Source organism: Nerophis lumbriciformis, linkage group LG30 (genome assembly GCF_033978685.3).
Source record: "Nerophis lumbriciformis linkage group LG30, RoL_Nlum_v2.1, whole genome shotgun sequence".
Classification (NCBI taxonomy): Eukaryota; Metazoa; Chordata; class Actinopteri; order Syngnathiformes; family Syngnathidae; genus Nerophis; species Nerophis lumbriciformis.
Window position 1 is genome coordinate 18864459 of NC_084577.2, and position 14062 is coordinate 18878520.

The 14062-nt window shown below is 39.7% G+C and overlaps 1 protein-coding gene across 6 annotated transcripts in view; it reads left to right on the forward strand.

The window, feature by feature from the left end:
- LOC133572760 (arf-GAP with Rho-GAP domain, ANK repeat and PH domain-containing protein 1) overlaps window positions 1–14062 on the forward strand; it is a 162973-nt gene that overhangs the window by 67299 nt on the left and 81612 nt on the right. For all 6 annotated transcript variants that reach the window (XM_061925762.2, XM_061925761.1, XM_061925760.2 and 3 more), the window contains 3 exons: window positions 2711–2910; window positions 3146–3231; window positions 7210–7392. In XM_061925762.2, coding sequence (XP_061781746.1) covers window positions 2711–2910; window positions 3146–3231; window positions 7210–7392 — 469 coding nt within the window. The remainder of the gene's footprint in view (window positions 1–2710; window positions 2911–3145; window positions 3232–7209; window positions 7393–14062) is intronic.

Genomic DNA, 14062 nt, shown 5'->3' on the forward strand with positions numbered 1-14062 from the left:
TCTTGGCAATCCATTTTTTTTTTTTTTTGGAAATAGTTGTTCGCAGCCGGTGCTAGTACCGGATCATGTTGCTCCATGCGAATTCCCACCCTTGGTTTAACCACAGGGTCCTCCACTAGACATCTCTCAGCTGGGTAAAAAGCCCTTTGTGTGTGTTTATTTGTGGAGAAGGAGATGTGTGTGTGCACAAGTGCGTGTGTTGGCGTGGTATGTGTGGCCTTCTGGCTGACTTCACTGCCTGCTGTGCAAAGGCTCAGCTTGACAGGATGGGGAAATCTGAAGCGCTTTGTGCAGTTTCATGAGTCTGTAAGTCGGACTCTGTCATGCTGACCATACAGCGTGTACCGAATATGTCTATTTCTATACTTTTTTGATTATGCAGCCCCGAGAAAAGTCACCCGATGGTTTTTCCATTAGACTCCCCAATGAGATGATAATAGGAATAGGGGCGGAGAAGGAAGCAAACCCTAGTAGAAGATGAATTAAGGATAACAAAATAGTGGGAAATGTGGATTCCAAAATGAGACAGGAGTTGAATCAAAAGATAGAGATCCCTGCAGGTCACTCAAGTAGTCTAGTTCACTGTGTATAAAGAAAAGACTGTGTATAGACCAGTAGATTAGGGACAAACAGTAGGGAAGGGATTCATATGGCCCCATTCCTGGGTGGATCTCGCGTGAAAGGGGGGATTCATTATTTTGCAAAGCAACCTATTAAAAGTGCTGGAAAGTGCCACTCTACATAGAAACTGGCGCTGTGGTCAAAACACATTTTAAGACTGGGGTGCCCACACTTTTTCTGCAGGCGAGCTACTTTTCAATTGACCAAGTCGAGGGGGATCTACAAACCCCGTTTCCATATGAGTTGGGAAATTGTGTTGGATGTAAATATAAACGGAATACAATGATTTGCAAATCCTTTTCAACCCATATTCAGTTAAATATGCTACAAAGACAACATATTTGATGTTCAAACTGATAAACATTTTTTTTTTTGCAAATAATCATTAACTTTAGAATTTGATGCCAGCAACACGTGACAAAGAAGTTGGGAAAGGTGGCAATAAATACTGATAACGTTGAGGAATGCTCATCAAACACTTATTTGGAACATCCCACAGGTGAACAGGCAAATTGGGAACAGGTGGGTGCCATGATTGGGTATAAAAGTAGATTCCATGAAATGCTCAGTCATTCACAAACAAGGATGGGGCGAGGGTCACCACTTTGTCAACAAATGCGTGAGCAAATTGTTGAACAGCTTAAGAAAAACCTTTCTCAAGCAGCTATTGCAAGGAATTTAGGGATTGCACCATCTACGGTCCGTAATATCATCAAAGGGTTCAGGGAATCTGGAGAAATCACTGCACGTAAGCAGCTAAGCCCGTGACCTTGAATCCCTCAGGCTGTACTGCATCAACAAGCGACATCAGTGTGTAAAGGATATCACCACATGGGCTCAGGAACACTTTAGAAACCCACTGTCAGTAACTACAGTTGGTCGCTACATCTGTAAGTGCAAGTTAAAACTCTCCTGTGCAAGGCGAAAACCGTTTATCAACAGCACCCAGAAACGCCGTCGGCTTCGCTGGGCCTGAGCTCATCTAAGATGGACTGATGCAAAGTGGAAAAGTGTTCTGTGGTCTGACGAGTCCACATTTGAAATTGTTTTTGGAAACTGTGGACGTCGTGTCCTCCGAACCAAAGAGGAAAAGAACCATCCGGATTGTTATAGGCGCAAAGTTGAAAAGCCAGCATCTGTGATGGTATGGGGGTGTATTAGTGCCCAAGACATGGGTAACTTACACATCTGTGAAGGCACCATTAATGCTGAAAGGTACATACAGGTTTTGGAGCAACATATGTTGCCATCTAAGCAACGTTACCATGGACGCCCCTGCTTATTTCAACAAGACAATGCCAAGCCACGTGTTACATCAACGTGGCTTTATAGTAAAAGAGTACGGGTACTAGCTGGCCTGCCTGTAGTCCAGACCTGTCTCCCATTGAAAATGTGTGGCGCATTATGAAGCCTTAAATACCACAACGGAGACCCCCGGACTGTTGAACAACTTAAGCTGTACATCAAACAAGAATGGGAAAGAATTCCACCTGAGAAGCTTAAAAAATGTGTCTCCTCAGTTCCCAAACGTTTACTGAGTGTTGTTAAAAGGAAAGGCCTTGTAACACAGCGGTGAACATGCTCTTTCCCAACTACTTTGGCACGTGTTGCAGCCATGAAATTCTAAGTTAATTATTATTTGCAAAAAAAAAATAAAGTTTATGAGTTTGAACATCAAATATCTTGTCTTTGTAGTGCATTCAATTGAATATGGGTTGAAAAGGTTTTGCAAATCATTGTATTCCGTTTATATTTACATCCAACACAATTTCCCAACTCATATGGAAACGGGGTTTGTAAATTAAAATCATTTTAGGTCCCCTTTACAGCTGGAGGAAAGACACCATACTTTCAGAACGAAAAGAAGAAGTTTGTAGTCTATTAGTGTCTATCTGGAAGTGTGTTCCTGGGTCTTGAGCTCAAATATATTTAGCAGCACAAAAGCGGAATACGAGTTAGTTCTAAGAGGTTGAGAGAGGATTCAAAAGCAAAGGCGACATTGTCCTTCCAACTCTGCTACTTGGCAGTCGCTAATGGATGCTGTCATGGCGGCGTTAACGCTTCGAAGTTTGTTCTTTTCAATCCGCAGTTTCATAGCAGAGTCCGAGCAACTGAAAGATCAGTGGGTGGACGCAATGAGGGATTCCATAGGTGAGGCCTTGTCCAATAGCGAAGTCGCGGATCGCATATGGGCGGAGCCAAGCAACAGTTCCTGTGCCGACTGCGGGGCTCCTAAGCCGGAATGGGCCGCCATCAACTTGTGTGTGGTGGTCTGCAAACGATGTGCAGGTTAGTGTTTGAATGAAAACACCCTTTGAGAATTATTAGAAGGCTACATATGGATTCCAAGTGTGCTTGGAAGAATTCCAGAAATGTACCGTATAGCTTTTTGATGTGTAGAAGACATATATCTGGAGTGGCGAATCTGAATGTTGTGGCCAAATCAAAGTATTTCACACTAAGCAGGCTTTCTTCAAAGTGTGTGTGTGTGTGTGTATATTTGATGTGTGCACATGTGTTTCAGGAGAGCACAGAGGCCTGGGTCCTAGCATCTCAAAGGTTCGTAGTCTGAAAATGGACAGGAAGGTTTGGACCGAGGAGCTTATACAGGTACTGCATGCACATAATGTGCCCATTTTACAGTTCATGAGACTGAATCATTCATATTGTCAGCTTGCTAAAATAGTGCAATTATACAAAGAGTACATATTCTCTATCCTCAGTTAAACATAACACAAGGTTTGACACTTGTATCCAAAATTAATGTCTCCCATTGTCGTGAATCGCCAAAATTGTCAGGCTTGTCCCTGACAGTTTGACTGTTTTTTAGTTTTTCCCTTCGTTTGTCTTAGTTTTCTGTCAGCGCTTTTATTTTGTCTTAATTTCCTGATTGTCTCCCTGAGTGCTGCTTCCCCTCAGCTGTGGCTGATTGGCACCTGGCCACACCTGGTGTCAATCAGCCAGCTGCTATTTAAACCTGCCTTCCCCTCCAGTCAGTGCTGGATTATTGTCATTGTCATTACTACCTGTCTTAACACTTGTCGTTGTAGCTCTGTCTACTTTTGTTTCACTCTGCTCATGTCCTAGTTCCTTCGTGTCATAGTAAGTGTTTTTGTTTCTTGCCCAAAGTTAGCCTCTGTGCTATTTTAGTTAATAACCAAGTTTGTTCTCCGCCTTGTGCGTGCCTTTTGTTGTTACCCTTTCGTTTGTTGTTTTGCCTTAGTGTTTAATTAAATCATGTTTTCTCGTACAATGCCTTCCGCCTTCTCTGCATCTTGGGGTTTGGCATCTACAAACTCTGACAAAAATGTCACAATTTTAAAAAGATAAGCAAACTTTTGGATAAGAAATATTGTATATAGACAATATAATGTACTAAGACTACAGTAGCGTTATGAAGTAATGTAATAGTGACAGTGTTTCTTCTAGATTGCCAAGATATTTGAGGCGTTGGGGTTTTAGGGGTGTGATCAGGGCACGATAACAAAATGTTCTTTAAAAAGGCTCAAAAAAAGTATACAAACATTTAACAACAAATTATTGTTATTGTTAATTAGTATTAATATATGTGTTTTTATAATATATCCTTTTGCTATATTTTCAATTGTTGCTGCTTATTGTAGAATGTAATAGCCACTGTCTGGAGACTTTTTGGGATTTTTGTTCTTTATCAAAAGCGACTAGCAACAAATCTAGTGTCTTTTTCCGGTGTTATTACAGACTGTATTCGTGTTTAGAGACTTACTTCTGTCCCTCGATATCCCCGACGAAAAGCGATCTGCAGCGAGCATGACGTCATACTCGCTTTGCGCTGCTGCTCCAGTTGAACTTTCTCTCCTTAAAAGCCGCCACCGTCCTCTTAATGAATTGCACATTTTGTAGATTTGCACCCTGACTAGGGAAGGTTGTTTTAGATTGTGTCATATAAGTAAATGCTGTGTTATCATTTCAAAGGAATGTCAAGGGTCAATGATTGGATTTACGCACATTTTCCACACGATGGCGGATAGTCTGTGGCATTCAGATTCCCCCTGTAATTAAGATTAATTTGAAAGCACAACAAAGCAATGACGTATCGCGCCGTATTTGGTCCGTGGGCCGTAGTTTGCACACCCCTGGTCTATTGTATCAAATTTCGGCGTTTAGATCCAGCAGAAACAACACTGAGATTTGTATTCATATTTTATTATTAAATTCCACCAATCTTTTAAAGTGCTGTCTCGGTACTGTGGTTCATCCTAAAACCAGACTGATGTCTTTCTAAAATTGTATTTTTTATTTAAAAAGTAATTGAATTGCTTAAAAAACAGTTTTTCTAAAATCTTATTTAAGAACTGTAAGTTTAAGGGTCCTTGGCCTAAAAATGACTTTTATAGGTGACTGTTTTAAATGCAAAACGAGGCCACAGTGTAAAACCACTAATGTGTGGATGCTTTAATGATGTTTTGTTATAATAGGGCGGTTATTCATAGAGTATTTATATGCCCAAAACCTAAATGGATAATTTACAGCCTCTACAAGAGAGGTCCCAGCTGAGATTGGAACCCATGGCCTTTGACTGTGACACACGTGACAAAGCATTGCACATTTTAAACTTCACATATCCTTGTACTTTAGTTAAGTGGTTCTCAAACTGTTTTCACCTCAGAAAAAACTTGTCTCTCCAAGTACCACCATAATGACCAACATTAAAATACAGTAGATTAGTAGGCCTAAGTATTTATTAAAAACAAGGCAGTGGTTTTATTTAACAAGTACTGTATAGCAAATATTTTGGCCAGTGTAACATTACACACAATTTCATCAGTAACACTGTGTTTAAATTATGGTTGTACGGTATACCGGTATTGGTATAGTACTTCATATTCGGTACTATACCCCCTCTAAAAAGTACAGGTAGATTAATAATCCATTTTTGAATGAAATAAGTTTATTTCGGTCATATAATCAACCATCAACCATTAGTCATTTTGTGTGACCAAATTATACATATTTAACAATCATACACATTTACACACAAAAATAAAATAAAATAAAAAGAATGACCGAAAAAGGAATAGGCTGAAGCCAAAGCTTATATTTGCCTATCCTATACCTTCACTGAACATAATATTGCCTGGAACATCAACGTTAAAAAAAAAAAATCAATGGGATGAAAGTAATTGTTACTAAATTTTATAATTTTCAATTATTTCACTTTTCAAGGTTCTCTTAAACCAGGGGTCGGCAACCCAAAATGTTGAAAGAGCCATATTGGACCAAAAATACAAAAACACATCTGTCTGGAGCCGCAAAAAATTAAAAGCCATATTACATACAGATAGTGTGTCATGAGATATAAATTGAACTAAGATGACTTAAAGGAAACTAAATGAGCTCAAATATAGCTACAAATGAGGCATAATGATGCAATATTTACATATAGCTAGCCTAAATAGCATGTTAGCATCGATTAGCTTGCAGTCATGCAGTGAACAAATATGCCTGATTAGCACTCCACACAAGTCAATAACATCAACAAAACTCACCTTTGTGGATTCATGCACAACGTTAAAAGCTTGGTGGACAAAATGAGACAGAAAAAGATGTGGCATAAAACACGTCCTAGAAAGTCGGAGAAGGTTATACATGTAAACAAACTATGGTGAGTTCAAGGACCGCCAAGATTAGTAGGACAAAACGGCGCTCGCCAAATACTCGAATCAGTGAAGCATGTTTAATATAAACAGTGTGCTTTATAACAATTAGGGAGGTTTGTGTCATGTTTGTCCTCCTACAGAAACCATATTAAAACAAAAAATATATATTTTTCCCCTCATCTTTTTCCATTTTTCATGCATTTTTGAAAAAGCTCCAGAGAGCCACTAGGGCGGCGCTAAAGAGCCGCATGCGGCTCTAGAGCCGTGGGTTGCCGACCCCTGTCTTAAACCTTAACAAAGAACTACATGTCTTCAACTCATCACTGAGCTTGTTCCACCATTTAACTCCTGAAACTGAAATACATTTGTATTTTATATTCCTTCTTACTTTACCTATTTCAAAAATCAATATCCCAATCAATATTTTCTACCACTTGTCCTTAATAATGTTGACAAAATAATAGAAGGGAAAATGACACAATATGTTACTGCATATGTCAGCAGCTAAATTAAGAGCCTTTGTTTGCTTACTTACTAATAAAAGACAAGTTGTCTCGTATGTTCACTGTTTTATTTAAGGACAAACTTGCAATAAGAAACATATGTTTAATGTACCCTAAGATTTTTTGTCAAAATAAAGCCAATAATGCAATTTTTTGTGGTTCCCTTTATTTAGAAAAGTAACGAAAAGTATCGAGATACTAGTTTAAATATAGGAAAATAAAATAAAACGCCGTACTTTAATCAAGTGATTCTTTGGTGTACCACTAGATGCAGCCTGTGGACCACTAGTGGCACATGCACCACAGTTTGAGAGTCACTGCTTCTGCACAATACTACTATACATAATTAATGAATAAATGTATCTATTATAGCCAGGTGAGCACATGCATCTTGACCACTTTGTTGCTTTGGAAATATTTCCTCTGGCCCTCTTTTGTGCGTGCAGGTGTTCCTGTTGCTTGGCAACGAGCGAGTTAACAGTTTCTGGGCAGCCAACCTCCCACCAAGCGAGGCTCTGTCGCCCTCGAGCTGCAGCGACGACCGGCGACGTTTCATCACTAACAAGTACCGCCACGGCAAATACAGGAAGTACCACCCTCTGTACGGAAACCAGAAGGAGCTCAATAATGTAAGTTCTTCTTTTCTTCTTTATTTGTCCATCAATGTTTGTGAATATACATACACATACATACACATTGCTATGACACTTATTACACTAAAAACCGACACATGTTCACTTATAAACATACCCATTGTTATTTGTCTAACTGTCGACACATTTTAGGTTGGCTTAATTTCTGTGCTAGAAGCGTACAGTTCTCCTTGTGCACAACGTTGCACACTCACACTATACAGACTGTTAGACCGTGACGAAGACGTTAAGAATAGACACGATGCATGTTCCTCTTTCATAATCCTTTTTTAGAAATTTCACCAGAGCATTTCATATTTCTTGTGTTGGGGTCAAATTAGGGCTGGGCGATATGGCCTTTTTTTAATATCTCGATATTTTTGGGCCATGTCACGATACACGATATATATCTCCATATTTTGCCTTAGCCTTGAATGAACACTTGATGCATATAATCAAAGCAGTATGATGATTTTATGTGTCTACATTAAAACATTCTTGCTCATACTGCATTAATATATGCTCATTTTAAACTTTCATGCAGAGAGGGAAATCACAACTAAGTCAGATGACCAAAAGTGTATTTATTAAACAGTTATTAAGCAGTGGCACAAACATTCATGTCATTTCAAAACAGAAAGTGCAAGATTGTCAGAGACATTTTAAAACAAGCTACGAGTGCACTTTTGTGCATGATGTCACTAAGATGACATATCAAAACAACACTAAATTAAAGGGGAACATTATCACAATTTCAGAAGGGTTAAAACCATTAAAAATCAGTTCCCAGTGGCTTATTTTATTTTTCGAAGTTTTTTTCCAAATTTTACTCATCACGCAATATCCCTAAAAAAAAGCTTCAAAGTGCCTGATTTTAACCATCGTTATATACACCCGTCCATTTTCCTGTGACGTTACACAGTGATGCCAATACAAACAAACATGGCGGTTAGAACAGCAAGGTATAGCGACATTAGCTCGGATTCAGACTTGGATTTCAGCGGCTTAAGCGATTCAACAGATTACGCATGTACTGAAACGGATGGTTGTAGTGTGGAGGCAGGTAGCGAAAACGAAATTGAAGAAGAAACTGAAGCTATTGAGCCATATCGGTTTGAACCGTATGCAAGCGAAACCGACGAAAACGACACAACAGCCAGCGACACGGCTGTTGTTGACTCTTTTTTTCATACGATGTTGATGTGGAAATGGTTGCCTCTGCATTTTGTTGGTGTGGCACCAAACGGAGATGACATGATGACATGCGGAGTTTCAAGCACTCTTCATTCTATAGCGGGTGACTTTTCAAATGATGCTACATTAGTAGAGGTGCTACTTTTTGTAGCAACGCTTTTGCCGCATAATTGTTCGACATATTCCCACTTGAAGCCAAACCACCGCCAGACGATGGACCCCGTGCTGTTTTTCTTGGGAATTAATTCTTCCGTCATTTGTTACCAGATTCGCACCTTCTCTCTCTCGCATTACCACTCGCACCACAGCTAACGTTACCCATGCCGCTACCTCTCTGCTGCGCGAGGGTGTATACGTATGTGACGTATGTAAGAAGGTGCGCTTGTTTTACGTCTCTGTGAGAAGGAGAGACAAGAAAGAGTGAGAAACGCATGTAGTGTAATGCCCGCAGCTAAAAGCAACTGCCTGAGAACGTATACTCGAATATCACGATATAGTCATTTTATATATCGCACAGAGACAAACCCGCGATATATCGAGTATATCGATATATCGCCCAGCCCTAGGTCATATGTAAAACACTATCCGTCACTCATCTGACACTTTGGTACCTCACATTTCTTCCATGAAAAATGAGGAAGTAGAACAGATGGGTTTTTTTTCCAGTCTTTGCTTACTTATTTTTTACGGGGCCCTTCCTTTCTTTCTGCTTGACTTTAAAAGCTGACTTAGAAAAAAGCCAATTAAAACTAGGGGTGTCCTGATCCGATATTGATATCAGATATCGGTCCAATATCGGCTAATTTCATTTTGCGTCTAAAATACAAGCTGTCCTGCAGCATTTTTATTGTGCAAGGCTGGACAGATGTTAATAGCTAAATGTCCACTAATGGGCGCACAAGTTTGGTCTTTTCCTGTATTTTAGGCCAGTGTCCGCGCTTAACCGGTAATGGCCTCATTATATTATTGCCTATGCATTTGGTTAATTGATTTTTGTACGTTTAAATTGATGGATAACTTGCTTTGAAATCGTAAGTCAAGGTGATAAGCAGATATTTAAGTATTTATTGTTATTTCTTTTACAAACTATCATATGGTATATAATAATTAGGGGTGCTAAAAAATGTATTTTATCACATTCAAATCCTGATTTTTTTAGTAATTTTCAAAACTTGAATTTATTTTTATTTTTTTGATGAATTAATTAAAAAAAAAAAAATACATTTTTTAGGCCATCTCTATGCTTACTTGGTCCACGTATGTGTCATAGATCAGAAACCAAAATGAGGTTTTGTAACCCGTAAACTGTTTTGTTAATGTGTTGTTACTATTGTACCAAATAATACATTGCAAAAATCAGTTTGAATCGAGAATCGTGTTGAAACGAGTATCGTTTATGAATCAAATCCTCACCCCAAGAATTCGTAATGGAATGGTGAGGTGCCCAAAGATTCACACCAATAACAATTGAATATTTGTATATATGTCAAAGTTTAAGACATATGAAATGTCATTTATTGCATGCATTTTTTTCTGTCAAAATGTAAACAATGAAAACATTTAGTAAGAAAGATGAAGTATCCACATTATACCCAGACTTTCGCGGGCCACGTTAAATGATGTCGGGCCGGACCTACTCAGTGGCCTTGTGGTTAGAGTGTCCGCCCTGAGATAGGTAGGTTGTGAGTTCAAACCCCGGCCGAGTCATACCAAAGACTATAAAAATGGGACCCATTACCTCCCTGCTTGGCACTTAGCATCAAGGGTTGGAATTGGGGGTTGAATCACCAAAAATGATTCCCGGGCGCGGCCACCGCTGCTGCCCACTGCTCCCCTCACCACCCAGGGGGTGATCAAGGGTGATGGGTCAAAATGCAGAGAATAATTTCGCTGTGTGACAATCATTAGTACTTTAACTTTCACTTTTATCTGGCCCCCGGGCCTTGAGTTTTACACGTGTGGTCCAAAGCATTGTTGTCAAAGAAGAACTTGTTTAGGGAGAACTTGTTTTAACCGTCGGACTTTTGGGAAGTCTTTAGAGATTGTGCAATGCTGCTGTTGCTGTAAACGTGTTGGTATCGGAGACCCAGCCGGGTCAGTCGTTAGTGGCTTAACCCACTTACTGGCTGCTCACATTAACTTGGTCTGTGACTCACATTTACCACCTGACTGTGAGCACTTTTTTTCCCGATCAAGCGTTTCTGTTGTTGTGTGTGCGTGTGTGTGTGTGTGTGTGTGTGTCACATGCTTGGGGTATGCAGGTGATAAAGTTCCAACAGTTCTAGTGTTTGCTGTCACTTTTGTCGTCCTCTTCCTTGATCACTTGTGTCTTTATTCAACTTTCTCGGTCTTTTATCTTCCTCGCTGTCATTGGATATCTTGAATTCTGTGTTTTGGTTTCAACGCCGGACCTAATTGAATCCAGAGCCCCCGACCCCCCCCCCCCCCCCCCCCCCCATCTGCAGCTCTTTAGAAGAGTTAAAAGTAAAGCCCAGCTCAGGATATTTCATCTGGTTCTGCCTTTTTACTCCCACATCTCAGCTTCCTCTCCCCTTGTTTTTCCCCCCCTTTTTTCCCGAATGTGACATCACTGCACGCTGCTCTATCTGGAATGTGCTGTAACTCCGCCTCTGCTTCTCTCCTCCTCCCCCTGTGCCCTTCATTGTCGGCCTGCAACTGCTGCAGAAAGTTTCTCTCTTCCCTCCCTTTGCTTGTTTTGTAAGTGCCTGCTATTTGTTGAACTTTCTCTCAAGCCTAAGTTCTGCAAAGTGCATCCTCTCTCCGGCATTTCGAGCTTTGTCCAATTCCGCTGAATCTGGAGTAGGCTACAAGGACCGCACGCTCTCAGGTGAGGTTGTTTACTGCTGAAAGTGTGTGGCGTGTGCTTGTGCGGTCATGCGGGTTAGCCCTTTTAATGAGCGTGTATTTTATTGACTATAGGAAGCCTGGATCTGTGTCAGTGGACTTTGGATCTCAGTGCTAGTTTTGACATTAGAGGGCAAAAATATTTGCACATTGCAGCTTTTGTGTATACTTTAGTGGGCTGAGATAGGTCAAAATGCATATTAATGTGCACAGGCATATTTTGTGCTTTTTCTATGCGTGCGTATGTATGTGTGTGTGTGTGTGTGTGTACTGTGAATGATTGGCTGTTCTGTCAATGGAGATCATTGTGTGTGTCTTTCTCTTTCATTCAGTTTCATCCTGCTTCACTCCACGGTCCTTACATTTCTGTCTTCTCCGCCACTTTGTGAACTTTCTGCCTTGCATGAATTGGCCTTGAATAATGTATAAATGCATGCAGCAAGTGTGATAATCTCACCAAGGAGCATATCTGTGGAACACTGAGACAGTGTGTTTCGACACAGACACATCTCATATTACAATGCGTCTTTGTTTACGTTTGTTTCAAACTTTGTAAAGGTTGTTAGCGCCCTTCACTGTTGGTCATACTCAGATGAGACTATGGTCCTCACCAGGCACTACATTACTGTAGGTCAGTGCTTCTCAATTATTTTTTGTCATGCTCCCCCTTATGGATATACCTTTTTTTTCCGGACTACAGAGCGCACCAGTATATAAGCCACACCCACTAAATTTTAATAGAAAAATATATTTTTCCATATATTAGCCGCACCTGAGTATAAGCCGCATATATATACATTGTGAAATTCATTATTTACACAAAAAGATTTTGTAAATGTTTTTTTACATACCTAATTGTTTCCAGTTATGTAGACCACAAGGAAGTGTTTTAAATGTAGGAAGGAAAACAAAATCATAATATGACCCCTTTAAAGCGGAACTGTTTTTCCTATCATTCACAATCCCTATGTTTTTTTAATGCATTCTAAGTCGAAAAATACGGCAAGTACGAGGTGGCTAACAATGCAGCTAATTAGGGTACCGTATTTTTTGGTCTATTAGTCGCTCCGGAGTATAAGTCGCACCGGTCGAAAATGCACAATAAAGAAGGAAAAAAACATATATAAGTCGCACTGGAGTATAACTCGCATTTTTTGGGGAACTTTATTTGATAAATCCCAACACCAAGAATATACATTTGAAAGGCAATTTAAAATAAATAAAGAATATTGAACAACAGACTGAATAAGTGTACGTTATATCAGTGTTTTTCAACCTTTTTTGAGCCAAGGCACATTTTTTGCGTTGAAAAAATCCAGAGGCACACCACCAGCAGTAATCATAAACTCAGTTGACAGTTAAAAGTCATTGTCGCAATTGTTGGATATGACTTTAAAGCATAACCAAGCATGCATCACTATAGCTCTTGTCTCAAAGTAGGTGTACTGTCACCGCCTGTCACATCACACCCTGACTTATTGAGTTTTTTGCTGTTTTCCTGTGTGTAGTGTTTTAGTTCTTGTCTTGCGCTCCTATTTTGGTGGCTTTTTCTCTTATGTTGGTATTTTCCTGTAGCAGTATCATATCTTATATTTCCCGCATCTACTTTGTTATAGCAATCAAGAATATTTCAGTTGTTTTTATCCTTCTCTGTGGGGACATTGTTGATTGTCATGTCATGTTCGGATGTACATTGTGGACGCCGTCTTTGCTCCACAGTAAGTCTTTGCTGTCGTCCAGCATTCTGTTTTTGTTTACTTTGTAGCCAGTTCAGTTTTACTTTCGTTCTGCATAGCCTTCCCTAAGCTTCAATGCCTTTTCTTAGGGGCACTCACCTTTTGTTTATTTTTGGTTTAAGCATAAGACACCTTTTTACCTGCATTTACAAAGCAATTAGCTACCAGCTGCCACCTACTGATATGGAAGAGTATTACACGGTTACACTGCCGAGCTCGAGACACTCAACAACAACACATCATTTGCAGACTATAATTACTGGTTTGCAAAAAAATGTTTTAACCCAAATATGTCAAATTAGATAATCTCCCACGGCACACCAGACTGTATCTCACGGCACACTAGTGTGCCGCGGCACAGTGGTTGAAAAACACTGCGTTATATGAGGCATAAATAACCAACTGAGAACGTGCCTGGTATGTTAACGTAACATGTTATGGTGAGAGTCATTCAAATAACTATAACATATAGAACATGCTATACGTTTACCAAACAATCTGTCACTCCTAATCGCTAAATCCCATGAAATCTTATACGTCTAGTCTCTTACATGAATGAGCTAAATAATATTATTTGATATTTTACGGTAATGTGTTAATAATTTCACACATAAGTCGCTCCTGAGTATAAGTCGCACCCCCGACCAAACTATGAAAAAAACTGCGACTTATAGTCCGAAAAAGACGGTACTCTATTTCGCCCATAAACCCCGTAAAAAACCTCCCAACACCAACAACAATACTCCATTTACATCTTGTGACCTGAATATTAACCAAGTATTAGCCATATTGTTATTTTAATTGCCAACACAGACGGTACTGGCGCTGTGATCACAAAGCGCTAACTAGCTTATGCTGCTATATTGACATAT